General features: G+C 54.5%; 2 protein-coding genes across 5 annotated transcripts in view; one reads left to right on the forward strand and one right to left on the reverse strand.

The window, feature by feature from the left end:
* Window positions 1-14267, forward strand: part of Fyco1 (FYVE and coiled-coil domain autophagy adaptor 1) — a 60064-nt gene that overhangs the window by 26970 nt on the left and 18827 nt on the right. Inside the window, exon 14 of the mRNA XM_010624387.3 lies at window positions 595-733. Within this exon, the coding sequence (XP_010622689.1) occupies window positions 595-733 (139 nt within the window). The remainder of the gene's footprint in view (window positions 1-594; window positions 734-14267) is intronic.
* Window positions 4470-14267, reverse strand: part of Cxcr6 (C-X-C motif chemokine receptor 6) — a 13074-nt gene continuing 3276 nt past the window's right edge. Inside the window, exons 1-2 of one of the 4 annotated variants that reach the window (XM_033762625.1) lie at window positions 8064-8465; window positions 4470-6071 (exon numbers count right to left, since the gene is read on the reverse strand). In XM_033762625.1, coding sequence (XP_033618516.1) covers window positions 5040-6050 — 1011 coding nt within the window. In that variant the 5' untranslated portion in view covers window positions 6051-6071; window positions 8064-8465 and the 3' untranslated portion in view covers window positions 4470-5039. Of the gene's footprint in view, window positions 6072-7937; window positions 8466-13326; window positions 13540-14267 lie in introns of those variants that run through there. The other 3 variants (XM_033762626.1, XM_010624386.3, XR_780299.2) reach the window with 3 other exon arrangements.

The following is a 14267-nucleotide window of genomic DNA, read 5'->3' on the forward strand; positions in this document are numbered from 1 at the left end:
TTTTTTTTTTTTTTTTTGACAGTACTGCAGATTGAACCCAGGTCCTTGGCACATCCCCAACCCCCCAACACACCCCTTTTTAAAACTTTAGGACATGGTCTCCCTAAGTTGCTCAGGTTGGGCTCCAACATGCAGTCCTCCTGCCATCAGCCTCCCAGAGTGCTGGGATTACACAAGCAAACCATCACACCCATTGCTTGTTTTTTCATACATTTCCTATCTGCTCATTTTTTTCTTACACTTTTTTTCTTTTTTTCTTTTCTTCAGCTCTTCTTTATTCTCTTGCCCTCACATTTTCAGTGACATACACTAGTGGGTGCTTAGGGGCAGTGACTGGCCCAGCAGATCCTGTAGTGCCTTCCCTGTTGAGTGGCCTATAAGGTCAGAGACCCAAGGCTCCTGGTCAGCTGCCCAGTGCTGTGAATTCAGATTTGGCTGTTGTCCCTCTGCCTTTCTGGACTGACTCACCAGCCATTCCTCTCACCCCTGGACAAAACAGCTGTCTGCTGAGTGACACCCGTCATTGTCCCAGCAGCTCCCCACCCCATGGTGACCACGTGCTATCTCTTCCCTCCTGCCTGTCTTTGTTACCAGGAGCTGACTGCAGACAGCCAGACGACGCCATGTTTGACATCATCACGGACGAGGAGTTGTGCCAGATCCAGGAGTCCAGCTCCTCTTTGCCAGAGATGCCCACAGAAACCGATTCTCTGGACCCAAGCGTGGCCGAACAGTGAGTCAGTGCCCCACCTTGCCCACGTCCATCGTGTGCCTGGTCCCTGCGCTTTCCTATGAGAGGACCAGAAAACGTGACACAGGAATCTGAGTTGGCTGTCCAGATGGAGGGACAGTATCTGACACCACAGCCTGTCTCTCTGGGCTTGAGCAGTTGTATTGGTCAGCGCAGGCCACCACAGCAAGATACCACAGACTGTCAGCTTAAACCGCAGCAAGTATCTCCCTGCAGCTGTGCAGGCTGGAGGCCCCGGTCAAGGTGATGGCAGAGTCAGCTGCTTCTCTTGGAAATGGCCACACTCTTGTGCTGCACCTCATATAGTCACACCTGTGTGCACACCTGGCGTCGCCCTGCACCTCCTGGCCTCCTTTTTTCACAAAGACACTGGGGAGGTGGCATTAGGCCCACCCTAATGGCCTCATTTAACTCAAGCTTTGCATGAAAGGCATTATCTGTAAACACAGCCAGGGTCTCCAGAACAGGGACTTGTGAATTTGAAAGGAGGTGCAGTTCAGGCCTGACAGCGACCCCTGCTCTGCCACCCTTGGCCAAGTTGCTCTTTAGAAGCCTTGGTCCTGGGCCCTTGTCTTCCGGCCCCACCCAGCTCACCGTGGCCAGGTGCTGAGGTGAGGTGTGGTTCAGTGCTGCGGGGACAGAACCCTGGGCTGTGGCCTCGGTGAGCACAGTGCTGCTGACATGGGCAGGAGCCTGCGGGCTTCCAGGAAGGAGTGGGTGGGGCTGCCCCGGCTTGATGGCCGGGAGTTGTGGTCTTCTTCGGAAAGTGCTGGTCGGGCTTGGGGACGGCGCTGAGAGAAGGAAAGCTGGGACAGGTTGTGGCTGTCTCAGGCACGTGTGTGCTCTTGGCAGGGCCAGAGGCTGACTGTGTTCCTCTGGCCTCGTCCACCCACCGAGCAGGGCGAGCAGGTAGGAAGGACGCCGGCCTCAGGCTGCCCTAGCAGTGTGCTCCCTCTGCCCTCTCATTGTTCTGGCGTAGTGACTTTCTACCAAGGGTCCATCCTTAAAAACATGAAACTGCAGAGTGCCACCGCGTCACGCGTTGAGGGGGCACCCAGGCAGAGGTCTGCAGTTTGTGCAGCAGAGCACACTGGTGGGCCCCGGAGAGAACCACTGCGGCCCGGCCCAGGGCAGACCCCAGGCCTGGAGGCGATGGAGGGGCCGGGAGCTCTGACCACCCCCTGCTGCCGCAGAACGGTACTAGTGTGTGGCCGGGGCTGGGGCCTGGCCTGAGCAGCTCCCAGTGACCCACGCGTGTGTGCCCAGCCCGAATGGTGGCCTGAGGCAGAGCACAGCCACTTGCCTGCATCCCTCCATGTTGTCCCCACAGAGGGCCGTGGACACGTCCCGGCTCTCTGGCCCCTTGGACAGGGACCCCCTCGCCTCCACAGCAGGGTCAGCTGGGGTCAGGCTCTTGTCAGTGGCTGCATCAGGAAGGGGGCCTGGCCTCCCCTCCTGGCCGCAGAGTCGCACAGTGGCAGCCCTGGCAGTGCGAGGCTGGAGCACCCGCCCCCTGGTGCTGGGAGGGGATGGGGCCTTGTGTGGCTGCTGCTTCCTCCATGGTCGTGCTGGGCCACCTCGTCGGGGACCCAGCCAGCCTGCCCACCGCGCGCGCCTCGCTAGCCCGTGACCGCAACCCCATCGCCCTGTCCAGTTCCTGGACGGTGTCCATTGAGGCCCACAGAGCCTCCTCGGCAGCAAGTGCTCAGGGCTAGTGCCCATGGGCAGGTGCTGGAGGAGCTGTGGGTGGGAGACTCTGAAACAGAGGAAGAACAGGCCGTGCAGGCATGGCCGAGGCTCAGAAAGCTCCTGGTGCTTGCGTTCGGCAGCCTCTGCCATCCGCCGAGCGCTGAGGCAGGCACTCTGCAGTCTGCCAGCTGCAGCAGCGAGCCGGCGGTGGAGGCTGTGGAGGGGAGGAGGCTGCACCCTGCTGCAGGAGCCCGGCAGGACACTGACCCCCGAGAAGAGTCCACAGGGAGGTCCTGCTGCAGAGCTGGGCTGGGGAAGGGGCCTGGGAAGGGCTCGCTCCACCAGGGACAACACCTCTGGCTCCACAGGCAGCAGGGTGGGTGTGGCCCGGTGTCCGGACAGTGCCCTGCGAGGGGCCCCGGGTGCACTGTGGCTGAGCCCTGAGTGCCCCCGCCGTTGCTCCCCCGGGCACCTGTGCCTGTGTCACCAGCCTCTGAGCTGGGGCATGGTCTGGGAAGCGGGGGATGATGGCCACTCTGCCACGAGTGTCCCGTGTCAAGAGGGACGTGCGGGTGGAGGTGGTCCGAGCGTGAGTGCCAGCCCGTTGTCGTGGGAGGTGTGCGACGGCCTGCGTGGCCCAGGCCGGGAAGCTGTCCTCGCAGGTCCCATAGGACGTTTCTGAAACAGTGCTTGAGGTCGTGTGGCCCTTCAGGGACTGGCCATGCCCAGCTGGCCCAGCGCAGGTGCCAACCTGCCCGTCCCTTAGGGCCCATGTGGAGGCTCCCACCTGGCGCCACTCCCTGGTCCCCACAATAAGTGAGAGCTGCTGCTGGGCTGCTTTGGAGCCCTCTGCCCCGCAGTGCAAGTTGTGCCAGGTGCTGTGCCCAGGTGTTAAGTGCTCCCAACAGCTGCCCTGCGGGTAGGTGCTGATATTTCCCCAGAAGGAGAGGAGGCAGGTGGCCGAGGCCTGTGGTCTGTGCAGTCCTCCCACCGACCAGCTGGCCGGCCCCCCTGTGCGTTCTCCCTGGCCGTTGTCTCCTGCCCGTGACTCGGGGAGTGAGCTGGGACACCACAAGCCCTGCCAGCATCCTCACGCCAACCGGGTGACTGGCACGGGTGAAAGTCTGACGTTCAAAACTGCACCGACCGTGACATGTGACGAGGTCAGGCAAGCGCACGCGTGTTGTGGGCGGGAGGTGCAGACCACAGGGAAGGAACCCGGCTGCGACACTGGACACGGGTGCCTCCCACTCACTGCCCCACAGCACACCGCTGTGACTCATTCTCACGAACGCAGACATAGCCACTTCTCACACCTTCCATCTTAAAATACATCGCACCTAAGGGTAAAAGCAGTTTGGAGACTTAAAAAAGAAGACAGATTTATTTCTTAGCCATGAAGTTCGTGTGCTGTTCAAGGTGTGAATGTGAGAGCGTGCGCGCGCGTGTGCTCTGATACACGTCCTGCGGGGCAGGTGTTGGGTGACCCCATCTTTACATGAGCAAAGCGCCAAAGGCTCCGCCCCAGAAATGCGGGGTCCACTTGCTGCAGTCCTCAGCTGTGTTTTGGGTGTCTGCCACTGGGGCTCTCAGCCAGTAGGAGGATTTGGGTCCATTCACTATCGCGGTGCTGCTCCTCACAGCCATAGCGTCCGCCGGGAGCCTGAGCGCGCCCTGGGAGGCCCCGGGGGTTGCAGTCTGAGCGTCCTGAGCAGCACTCCCATCCTGTCGGGGTCACAGAGGAGCTGTCTGACGCCATGTACACGGTGCTCCGAAGAGCCCTGCAGAGCAGAGCGTTTCCCGGAGGCCGCAGATTACTGCAGCGCCCCCTGGAGTCCACATCGGGAAGCCGAAGGGTCTGTGCTGCGAGCCTGGAGTCGCCGCCCAAAGGTGACCTGGGCGAAGATGAGCTCCTCTGAGGAAGTGGAAGCTGGACGCTCTCCCTTCCCTCTTTATTCCATCTGGCCAGAAACCTGGGTCGGGGCCACCCACACCACCGGGGCAGACCTTCCCCCTTCCACGAGTCCGTCATCCAGGCACGCCCAGAGCATTCGAGGTGACCACGGGCAGCCAGCACACCTGTCAGGTCTGCCTGACGTCCACCTCAGCCCGAGAGTCAAAGGAGCCTTCTGTCCTCGGGGTCCAGTCCGGCCCCCGCCATCCACAGCTCTGTGAGCCCTTGGCCCCAGGCCAGTCGGGGGGCCCGAGGCTCAAGTGCCACGGGGCATCCCCTTGGTTTAAGGAAAACCCTTAAAAAGTGTAGCTCTCCCCCCACCCCCGCTCGAGCGTTAGGTTTGGGTATGAAGGAGACAGCAGGAAGCATGGTGGCACACATCTGTAATCCCAGCATTCTGAGCGGTCGAGGCAGGAGGGTTGCAGGTTCAACTCCAGCTTGGGCAGCTTAGCAACTTCACAAGACCCTACCTCAAAAGAAGCAGACCCTAGGTTTGATGCCTCTTGTCTGCGGGGGTCCACACCAGCCAGTGTTCCACTTCTCCAAGGGAATGCAAGGGCTGTACACAAAGCCTTTCCCGCCGTCTCCTCCAGGAGGCGCAGCCATGCACCCCTGACTCTCACGGCAGGCCCTCCGCGCCGTGGCCTACAGCTGGACCATGCAGGTGGCCTCTGGGTTGTGGGAAGCAGAGCAGCTCTTGGAGTTGTCCTCAGATTTCCACTGACTCAAGAATCCGACACAGCCCGCATCCTTCACGAGTTTCCAGAAGTTATTCCTAAACTTGACACCAACGAAGGCGTAGAGCACAGGGTTAAGACAGAGGCGCAGGTAGGAGATGGCCTCGGTCACAACGATGGCGTAGTCAAAGCTGGTCATGGTGTAGTACTCCCAGTTGGAGCTGCGGATGAGCTTGACGAGGTTGAAGGGCGTCTGGGTCAGCAGGAACACAGCCACCACCAGGATGATGATCTTCAGAGACTTGTGCTTCCGGAAGCCTCGGGACAGCAGAATGGTCCGGATGATGACGGGGTAGCACAGCACCATGGTGAGCAGGGGCAGGAAGAAGCCCAGAGTGGTCTGGGTGACCAGGACCGCCCTGGAAATCTCATTTTCCTGGTAGTCGCAGATGAGCCTGTCGTGGGAGTGGACCTCGCTGTAGACGATCTGCGGCAGGGCCAGCAGCAGGGAGACCACCCAGGTGCCGCCCAGGATGCCCTTGCTGCAGGCCGTGCGCACGGCCCGATGGTTGTAGGCCTTGGTGGCCTGGACCACGGTGATGAACCGGTCCACAGTGATGCAGGTGAGTGTGAGCATGGACACGTGGAAGTTGGCGGTGTAGACGCCCTGCAGGATCTTGCACAGAGCCCGGCCGAAGACCCACTGGTGGAAGCCTGCGTAGGCCCAGAAGGGCAGCGTGCAGACAAACACCAGGTCAGCCAGGGGCAGGTTCACCAGGAACACGTCCGTCACACTGCGCAGCCTCTGGTAGCCGACGTAGATGAGCAGCACCAGCGCGTTCCCCAGCAGCCCAAGGACGAACACCACTGCGTACACGCAGGGCATGAAGACCTCGCGGAACCGCAGGAAGCCCTCGTGCACCTCGCTGCTCTCATCGTCGGAGCTGTTGAGGGGGAAGTAGTAGTCGGGGTATTCCATGGCGCCCAGCCGAAAGCGCACCTGTGGGTGAAGGCCTAGAATTACATAGGGCCGAGAAGCGCTCGCTGACCCCACTGCCCCGGCCAACACCTACGTTTCAGGGGGACGATGGTGCCCTGAACCCATCACGGTCGGGCTCGGGGGACACAGCTCAGGCAGGACACGGCCCTGAGATCCATTATTAGCCCAAATTCCTGGGGTCTCGCCCCGCTCACCCCACACACGCATCCCATGAAACTCCATGCATGGTCACTCCGGAAGCAGAGCCTCCTGGCAGTGCCCACCCACCCTCTGCCCCTGTTGCTCTTTGGGTCCAGAAGTTGCAGCCCACAGGGCTGTCCTGCCGAGGAGACAGTTGACCATGCATGCTGGGGGCCAGGGACTTCTCTGTTGGGTGGACAGTCCTCCCCTCCTTCCCCTCCGCTGCACTGGGCCCCGGCTGAGCTGGCACGTGAAGCGTGAGGCCGCTCAGGGACGCTTCCTGCTCTGGGATGTGTCTGCCCTGACCCTGGGCCATGCACGCAGCAGGGCGGGCTTTGCCCCGGCAGTACGTTCAGTAAATCCTCCTGCACCTGGACCCCAGAGGTCAGCTCCAAGGGACAGGCTGGCCAGAGGCCCACAGACTTGCTGTGACCTTCCGTATGGTGGTCATGTGGTGGCAGGACATGGGAGTTGCTTCACACAGGGACAGAAACAAATTTTCCCATCATTTAATGTAGGAACCAGGGCTGGGATGTCACTCAGCAGCATCGCACCCGCCCGACAAGTACAAGGTCCTGAGTTCAATTCCCAGTACTGGGGAAAAAAAATCTTAAATGAATAATGAAGGAAGGACCAGCCAGCTGCTTTTCTGAAGGCCTGCACAGCAAGTGGTACTCGTGGGTGTCACGCTGGTGGGTGGGCACACGGCATTCAGAACCACTACCCCTTACAGAAAACAAGTTAGAAAGCTCATTTCTTTATCTTTTCTAATCAAAACCCTGTGTGGGTTTCTGAATGTTTTAAAATAGCAATATATATAACTTTGGAAACAATGTAAAAGTCTGATAATAAGTAAACAATAGCTCTAATTCAGACATAAAACAATATGACCAAAATGTTTAGGACATACTTTAGTTGTTTTGGGAAATGCAGTACATTTACCTTGCTCAGAAGAGTGTAAACACAAGGCAGATACACTAAGTGTTAACCACAGATGGGTGGTAAACATTATTCGTAGCTGCTTGTCGTACCCGCTCACCCCTTGTACTGGGGATTGAACCCAGGGCTTTCGCGCAGAGCTGCACCTCAGCCTTTTTGTTTGTTTGTTTGTTTGGTACCGCGGATCGTACTTGGGTCTTTTGCTTTTGAGGCAGGCACTGGAACCAGTGAGCTAAATCCCCAGCCCCAGCCTTTTTCTATTTTTTTATTTCAAGACATTCTCACCAAGTCTCTTAAGTTGCCCACGCTGGACTCAGACTTGCATTCCTCCTGCCTCAGCCTCCCAGAGTGCTGGGGTTACAGGCATGCACCACAATGCCTGGCTTAACTGTTTTTCATCATTAACCCCTCTGAGAATCTTGGAAATTTGCAATCATTTCCTCAGAAATAATGTGCACTAGTAATTCTAGGGGCTCATGAACCCCATCTCCTATAGATCCTTAAGAACCTATGATAAACTTTATAATTGTAAATATATTTCTAGGTCATAGCAAAATGACCACACTTCACCAGCATCTGGCCTCAGGCTGGTGGGCTTTGGAGAGATTATTTCCTCTTCACCTTTTTTTTCTGTAGTTTCTACAGTAGCATATTGATTCATACTGAAGGAAAAAAAAAAAGAATAAACAGTTGTAGTTTGCTCTACAAAACACAAAAGAAAGGAAACCAGATCATTCCACGCCAAACCTGGACAGAGGCAGGCCACCCTTCCGTGGGGGCTCCGATGAGTCCTGCAGGCACCCCGAGCTCCAGCCACGCCGGGCTTGGTCCTCCCCGTCCTGTCTTCACCAGAACACAGAGACAGCAACTCACCTCAAGGCAGGCAGAGGCTCTGGAGCTGGGGCCCTGGAGGCAGCAGGCTCAGGATGACGGCTGCTCTGTGATGTGGTCTGTGCTTCCGCCACCAGCCCAGGACCTAGGAGCCTCACTGCTGAGTGGATCCACCCCTTCCCGCCCCAAAGGTCACAGCCCTCCAGCGAGCCGGCTGCGCCTGTGTCACTGGGTTTGGGAGCCCGACCCTGGGTGCTTTCTCCGTCAGTACCCGAAAGGGCTTTATTTCTAAACTGGAGGGAAGCAGCGAGCCGCTTCGGCTCTGACCATCCTGGCCCCTTGGGAAGCTGCTGTCTGTTCCTTCAGATGATTTCCTTCGCTTGTCACACATCTCTGCAGAGCATTCTGGGTCTGGCTGGGCTCTGTGGCTCTGTGCGCGTGTGGCCCCCACACACAAGACAGCTGACACCGTCACCGTCACCGTCGGGCCTCCCCACACCCCTGTTTCACCGGTGAGAGCCCTGAATCAGCCTCCTGTGCACACCGATGCCAGACCAGGATCCAGGTGGCTGTGGGTGGCAGCTCTGCCCCCCAACCCCGCGTTACTCAGGCCCACCCGCCATGCCCACCCTGGGCCCCAGAAGCTGGGCACGTGAGCACACCCCCTTGAGCTGGTGGTTTCCTGGGTCCCCGGGGCGGCCCTCTGGTTGGTCCCACCTGCTGATCAGGAACAGGAGAAGAATCCCCAGGGTCACATTCCCCACCCTTCCTGGGAGACAGGACATTTCGAAACGCTCCTCCTCCCAGCTGACCCTCTGACCCGTTCGGCCTGCTTCTCTAGGGCCCTGAAAATCAGCGCTGTCCTCCCTCAGGCCAGGCCGTGCTGTGTGCGTCACTGGTCAGCTGTCCCTGGTCACTTCCAGGTGAGCAAGCACAAGAGTTGGAGATGCGCCTCACACGCACACACACACGCGCACACACACAGAGAGAGCGCACAGGTCCCCGCGTCACGCTGCAGACCCCGTGCTTGGTCGGTTCTGAGTGTGGCGCCACCCAGGGCCCAGGCAAAAGATCTGCACATCTCTGGTGGGCTTGCAGGCCTTTTAAACTGAAGCCACTCCTGCTGCCCTTCCCACATTGGACAGACCAGTGAGGCCCATGGGTGCAGGCCGTGAGGACAGCCTGAGCCAGATCGGGAAGGCGAGACCTTGGAGGGCAGGCCAGCCCCGGGGTCCCAGAGCCTCTTGGAGCCAGTGAACCGGCTGCACCCCGTCACACCTGCTCTCGGCAGTGACTTGGGCTCCGTGTGCCCCCGTGGCAGACAGAAGGGTACCGGGTACTTGAGGGAGCAGCACTTCTGCTGTGGCCACGATACCGCCTAGAAAGTCTTGTGCGGGGCGAGGACTTGCCGCTGAGTTCAGGGAGCCAAGCTACTCCATTTCGGGCTAAAGATGTTTAATTTTATTTTATCCCCCCACACACACACACACTCCCTTAAGCCCCTCCCCTTCCTGTGTACAAAAGCTTTGTTTCCATGTTTTCTATTTCCACTTTTTCCTTGTCCTTTCCCTCCTCTCTCCCTCCCTCCTCCCTTGTTCCCTTCCCATTTGAACATTTTCTTCCAATTTCCCAGTATCTGTTTTACTTTTTGGTCTTTATCTCCACTTCGGTTTCTCACACCACAGGATGCAGTATTTAAATGTGTGTCCAATTTATCTACCTAAAGAGTAAGGTCTCGCCGGGCATGGTGGCACACACCTGTAATCCTAGCACTCGGGAGGATGAGGCAGGAGGATCACTGAGTTGGAGACCAGCCTGGGCTACAGAGTGAGTTCCAGGTCAGTCTCAACCACATAGTGAGACCCTGTCTGTAAAAGACCAAAAAAAAAAAAGTAAGGTCTCAAGGTCCAGCCATTTAGCTCTAAATGTCTGAAGCTCACCCTTCCTTGTGACAGAGTAGCACTCCACTGTATAAAGAAACACATCTTCCTTATCCGTTCATTGATCAGTGGGCAGTTGGGCTGTTCCCAGGATTAAGCTGTTAAAGCTGTGCTGCTATAAGCATGGGTGCATGTATATCACTGTGGTGTGATGTTTTTAGCTCTTTCGGGAAAACACCAAGTAGGGGAATAGCTGGGCCAAGTGGAACCCCCAGTTTTAGTTTTTGAGGACGCTGCACAGCTTTCTGCAGTGGTTGCCCCAGTCCATAGGGCCAAAATTTTATTTCCACCAGTTTACACAGCGCCGCCTGCCTGCGTATCGTCCTTTGTTCAAGGGTGGCACTTTGAATGGAGCTCTAACGCGTGCAGGGGCGAGTGCCCCGCCATCCGTGTATTGGGTTTCCCCAGAAATGCTCAGACATCTTCCCAACGTAATGCGGGACGTGGCAGTTGCAGCTGCAGATTTAGTGATGATCAAACTGTTCCCACTCGCCTTCCCCAGGTCCCCGGCGTTCATCCCCAGGCCAGCGCTGTTGGGACATCTCTTCCGGGATGCAGGGATGAAGTGTTTACTGCTGTCGGGGAAGGAGGGTCTCGCACACAGCCTGGAGAATGACAGGCTGTGGAGGTGACTTAATGGCTAGTGGTCCGCAAAGAGGTGGCCCAGCCCGACACCTGCTGTGGCAGTTCAGTGGCGCCCTCTGGTGGTCATGAGGATGGGCTGTGGGTTTGCTGTTGGTCCCACTGTACCTCCCACGGCTTCCTGAGTCAGAGGACTCAAGAGTGTCCTTTATTTGGTTTTTAGGCAGAAAGGAAGCCAGTGACTGAAAGGAAAAACTACTGGGAATTTGCTAGCAGTTTTGATTTCCTCCCGATGAGTATGAGGTCATGGCTGCTGTGCTAGATGATGGTGAAACAGGGCAGCAAGTGACCCGAATAAGCAAAATAATCCACACAAGGGAACTACGATAACTCCCTACCTGCTCGATGGCCAAAACGTGAGCTCATGTTCTCTAAAAATCAAAGAATGAATTCTAGGAACAATGGAGGTTAAGAGTAGGAAAAATTTATTGGCAGAAAGACAGCTTCTGTCTAAGACAGAAGGGGAACCGGAGAGTGGGTTGCCCACCCACCCCGCTGCTCAACGGTGCTTTTTTCATGGGGCACAGCCATGAGTTGAGGCCCCACAAAGTGGGACAAAACCGTAAGATCCAGTGGAAAATCCCAGTGGGACAGAGCCGTGATCGACCAATAAGGGTTTCAAGTACAGTCACCCAGGTAATACTGATTAAATGGAGACCAAATGGAGAGGCGAGTCACGTGGCAAGCTTCCGTGGACTTCCCAAAGGAATGGTCTTTTAGGGAGGGTTTGGTCCCCAATTAAGGAGATCGGTGTCTATTTAGAATATCAGTCGCTGAAGTAGGTGGGTGTAGTAGTTCCTTTCCTTTGAATGTTAACCTTCATGACTGTGCCTCGGTGGTTTTCTATGCTGAGGGCCCAGCCCTGCCCAACCGTCTTACAGTATTTTCTCACTTAGCTGTATGCAGTTTTCTCCCCTCTGAAGAAGTGTCCCTGACTGAGGTTAGAGAAGAAAGGACAGAGTTTCCATCTAACTGAGAGGGGTCCGTGTGGGGGAGACCACAGTGAGGGGCCCTCTCCAGAGATCTAAGGTGACGGGCCTCAGACAGAAGTCATGTTGTAGTTCAGCAGTTATGAGCTTTGTTTTAAGGTCAGTCTGGTGGATCTTGGTGAAAGGAATCTTACACACTTATTGTTTCATCTGCACGATTGCTTAGAGTTTGGCGGCCTCTAGGCAAGCATAAACACATTTTTTTCAGAAATTGGAGCAAATATAATGGAAGCGTGAGCACTAGAATGGGAAGGCAGGCTGGGGGAAGAGCCATGTTTAGAAACTGTTCTTAAGGGACTGAAACAGCGATTGTAACTCACTGGCTCTTAGAGCCTTTTTATTGATGGAGATTATCTCTAAGTCTGATTCTTTGCCATAAGTCTCTCTAGTTTTAGCTGTAAGAAGATAGGGACAATTTGAAGGACAGTTTTAGCTAGGGAATTTTAAAATTCTTGTTGAGCTCTTATACATTTTGCCATAGTTTTTTAATGACCCAGGATTAGTTCGCTACCATTGTGGCTGGAAACTGCCAGAAGGGGTCAGTGATTGGAGGGATCCCCCTTTTGTATCTAACTTTATTATTAGGGTCTTCATTTAAAACCTTAATTATATCTTTCTACTGGGTGTTTGCTTGACGTTTGTTTGTTTGTCTGTGGTACCAAGGATTGAACTCAGGACCTTGTGCTTGCTTGTGAGGCAGGCGGCAGAACCACTGAGCCTAATCTCCGGCCCTTCTACTGGGTGTTTAGGACCAAGTTAAAGTGAGACCTGTGTCAATCAAATTAATCTCTTGCTATCTGTCAAGGTCTGGTCAAGCTCCTCGGGCAGTTTTACAAAGGTGCCCAGAGCCTCTCGAGCTCCTCCGTCAGTGTCAGCCAGCAGGGTGGGTCAGGCCTCGCTTGACCATGTTGCTTGTGGTGAAAGTGTGGGAGGCTTTTCCCTCTTGCCGACCTTCCCTTGGCACAGTGTACATTTGTGATTTTTGTCCCCTGACATCCAGCAGCTTCCTTGCTCAGGAGGTTGGGTGACTCACCCAAGATGTAGGGTCCTGTAGAAAAGCTTCTCTCACGTCCTGGGTCCCTGAGGACCTTGGAGGACCGGGGCCAACATACTGGCTGTCCCCTTAGCCCAGTTACATCCCCAGTGCTGGTCTCTAGACTTCAGCTGTTGGAGAGAAGATCAGTGACGTCAGCATTGCACTGGACGCAGTGCGTTTAACGGTTAGAACTTTGCCTGGGTGTCGAGCACTTTGAAGTATAAAGGGTAGTTAGAGGACTGTTTTGTTTGTTTTTTTATCAACCATAGTTGTTCTAGTAGTTGAATCCCTGTAATGTTAACAGACAACAGTTATATAGTTTTATAGAAAAAATTTGAGATCAAAAGCCACACACAGTATTTTAGCATGACAATCATGATGATATTCTTTTTTTGTTTGTTTGTTTTGTTTTGTTTTTGAGACAGGGTCTCACTATGTAGTTGAGACTGACCTGGAGCTCACTATGTAGCCCAGGACTCGAACTCACAGTGATCCTCCTGCCTCAGCCTCCCGAGTGCTGGGATTATAGGCGTGTGCCACCACGGCCGGCTGATACTCTCTTTATAACACACTTAAATGTCCATCTTAGTGTAGAGTAGTCTTTTAGTCAAACACCTCCACCTGATAATAAGCCATTAAATGACACGGAAACTCTCACTGATTTGTTATCCTCTAAAAGGGTGCCCTCTATAGATAACACACCAACCTATAAATGTACCTTAGAAGTTTGTAATGTCTGGCCTCTGATTCTAGTGTGTGACGTTGTTTGGACTGTTTGATGCCCGAGCATCTCTAAGTGTGTGACACATGTAACATCTATATCATATAAAAACTTGTTTACCCGGTGATCTAATGCTGGCTTGACAGGTACCTCATCGCAAGGAGCTGGAGCCCAAGAGAAAGGCAGATACCTGAGTCAAAAAAAGTTATCACCATAAAATCTTAGAAGACCTGTACATTAAGCAGTCATGAATACATTAGCACACCATGAAGTCAGCAATAATGAGTATTACAATTACATGAAACCCTTTGTCCCTTAATTTAGTTTTGTACCAAGAGCATCTTTTAATAAAACCTTGTTTTTTTCCCACAGAAAACTCCACCTTTTGACAATGACCAGTGTAAATAGATCACAATAATATATTTAGCAATGTTTATGGGGTTACATTTCCCACAAAGCTATGGAAATTACCAGTGTCCCCATGTGGACAAAGGCTGGAGAAACATTTCCAGGCATCTGCTCCCTTGTTTACCAAGCGGAGTCCTGTCTAGCAGTTTCCCTAAGCCTATAAAAGTCTCCATCTAATGATCTTAACAAATTTTTAGATGACCTATGAGAACCAGATTGTAACAATTAACACACTTTTCTTGACTAATGAAAGATTTCTGAGTTATTATGCACACACCAATATGTTTTGCGTTTGTTAAAACCAACCTTGACATCATTTTGATCAATTGGCAACCTGGGGGAAGCGTGTCTTTAACTCTCGTGACATTTATCTATAAGCCAATTTAAGTTACACACAGATATCTTTTTTAAAAAATCGAAAAGGTGGGCCGGGGATTTAGCTCAGCGGTTCGGTGTCCTGCCTTGCAAGCTCAAGGACCCGAGTTCAATCCCCGGTACCAAAAAAAAAAA

This window comes from Fukomys damarensis, unplaced genomic scaffold (assembly GCF_012274545.1).
Source record: "Fukomys damarensis isolate Sample0158 unplaced genomic scaffold, DMR_v1.0_HiC HiC_scaffold_12, whole genome shotgun sequence".
NCBI classification, from domain to species: Eukaryota; Metazoa; Chordata; class Mammalia; order Rodentia; family Bathyergidae; genus Fukomys; species Fukomys damarensis.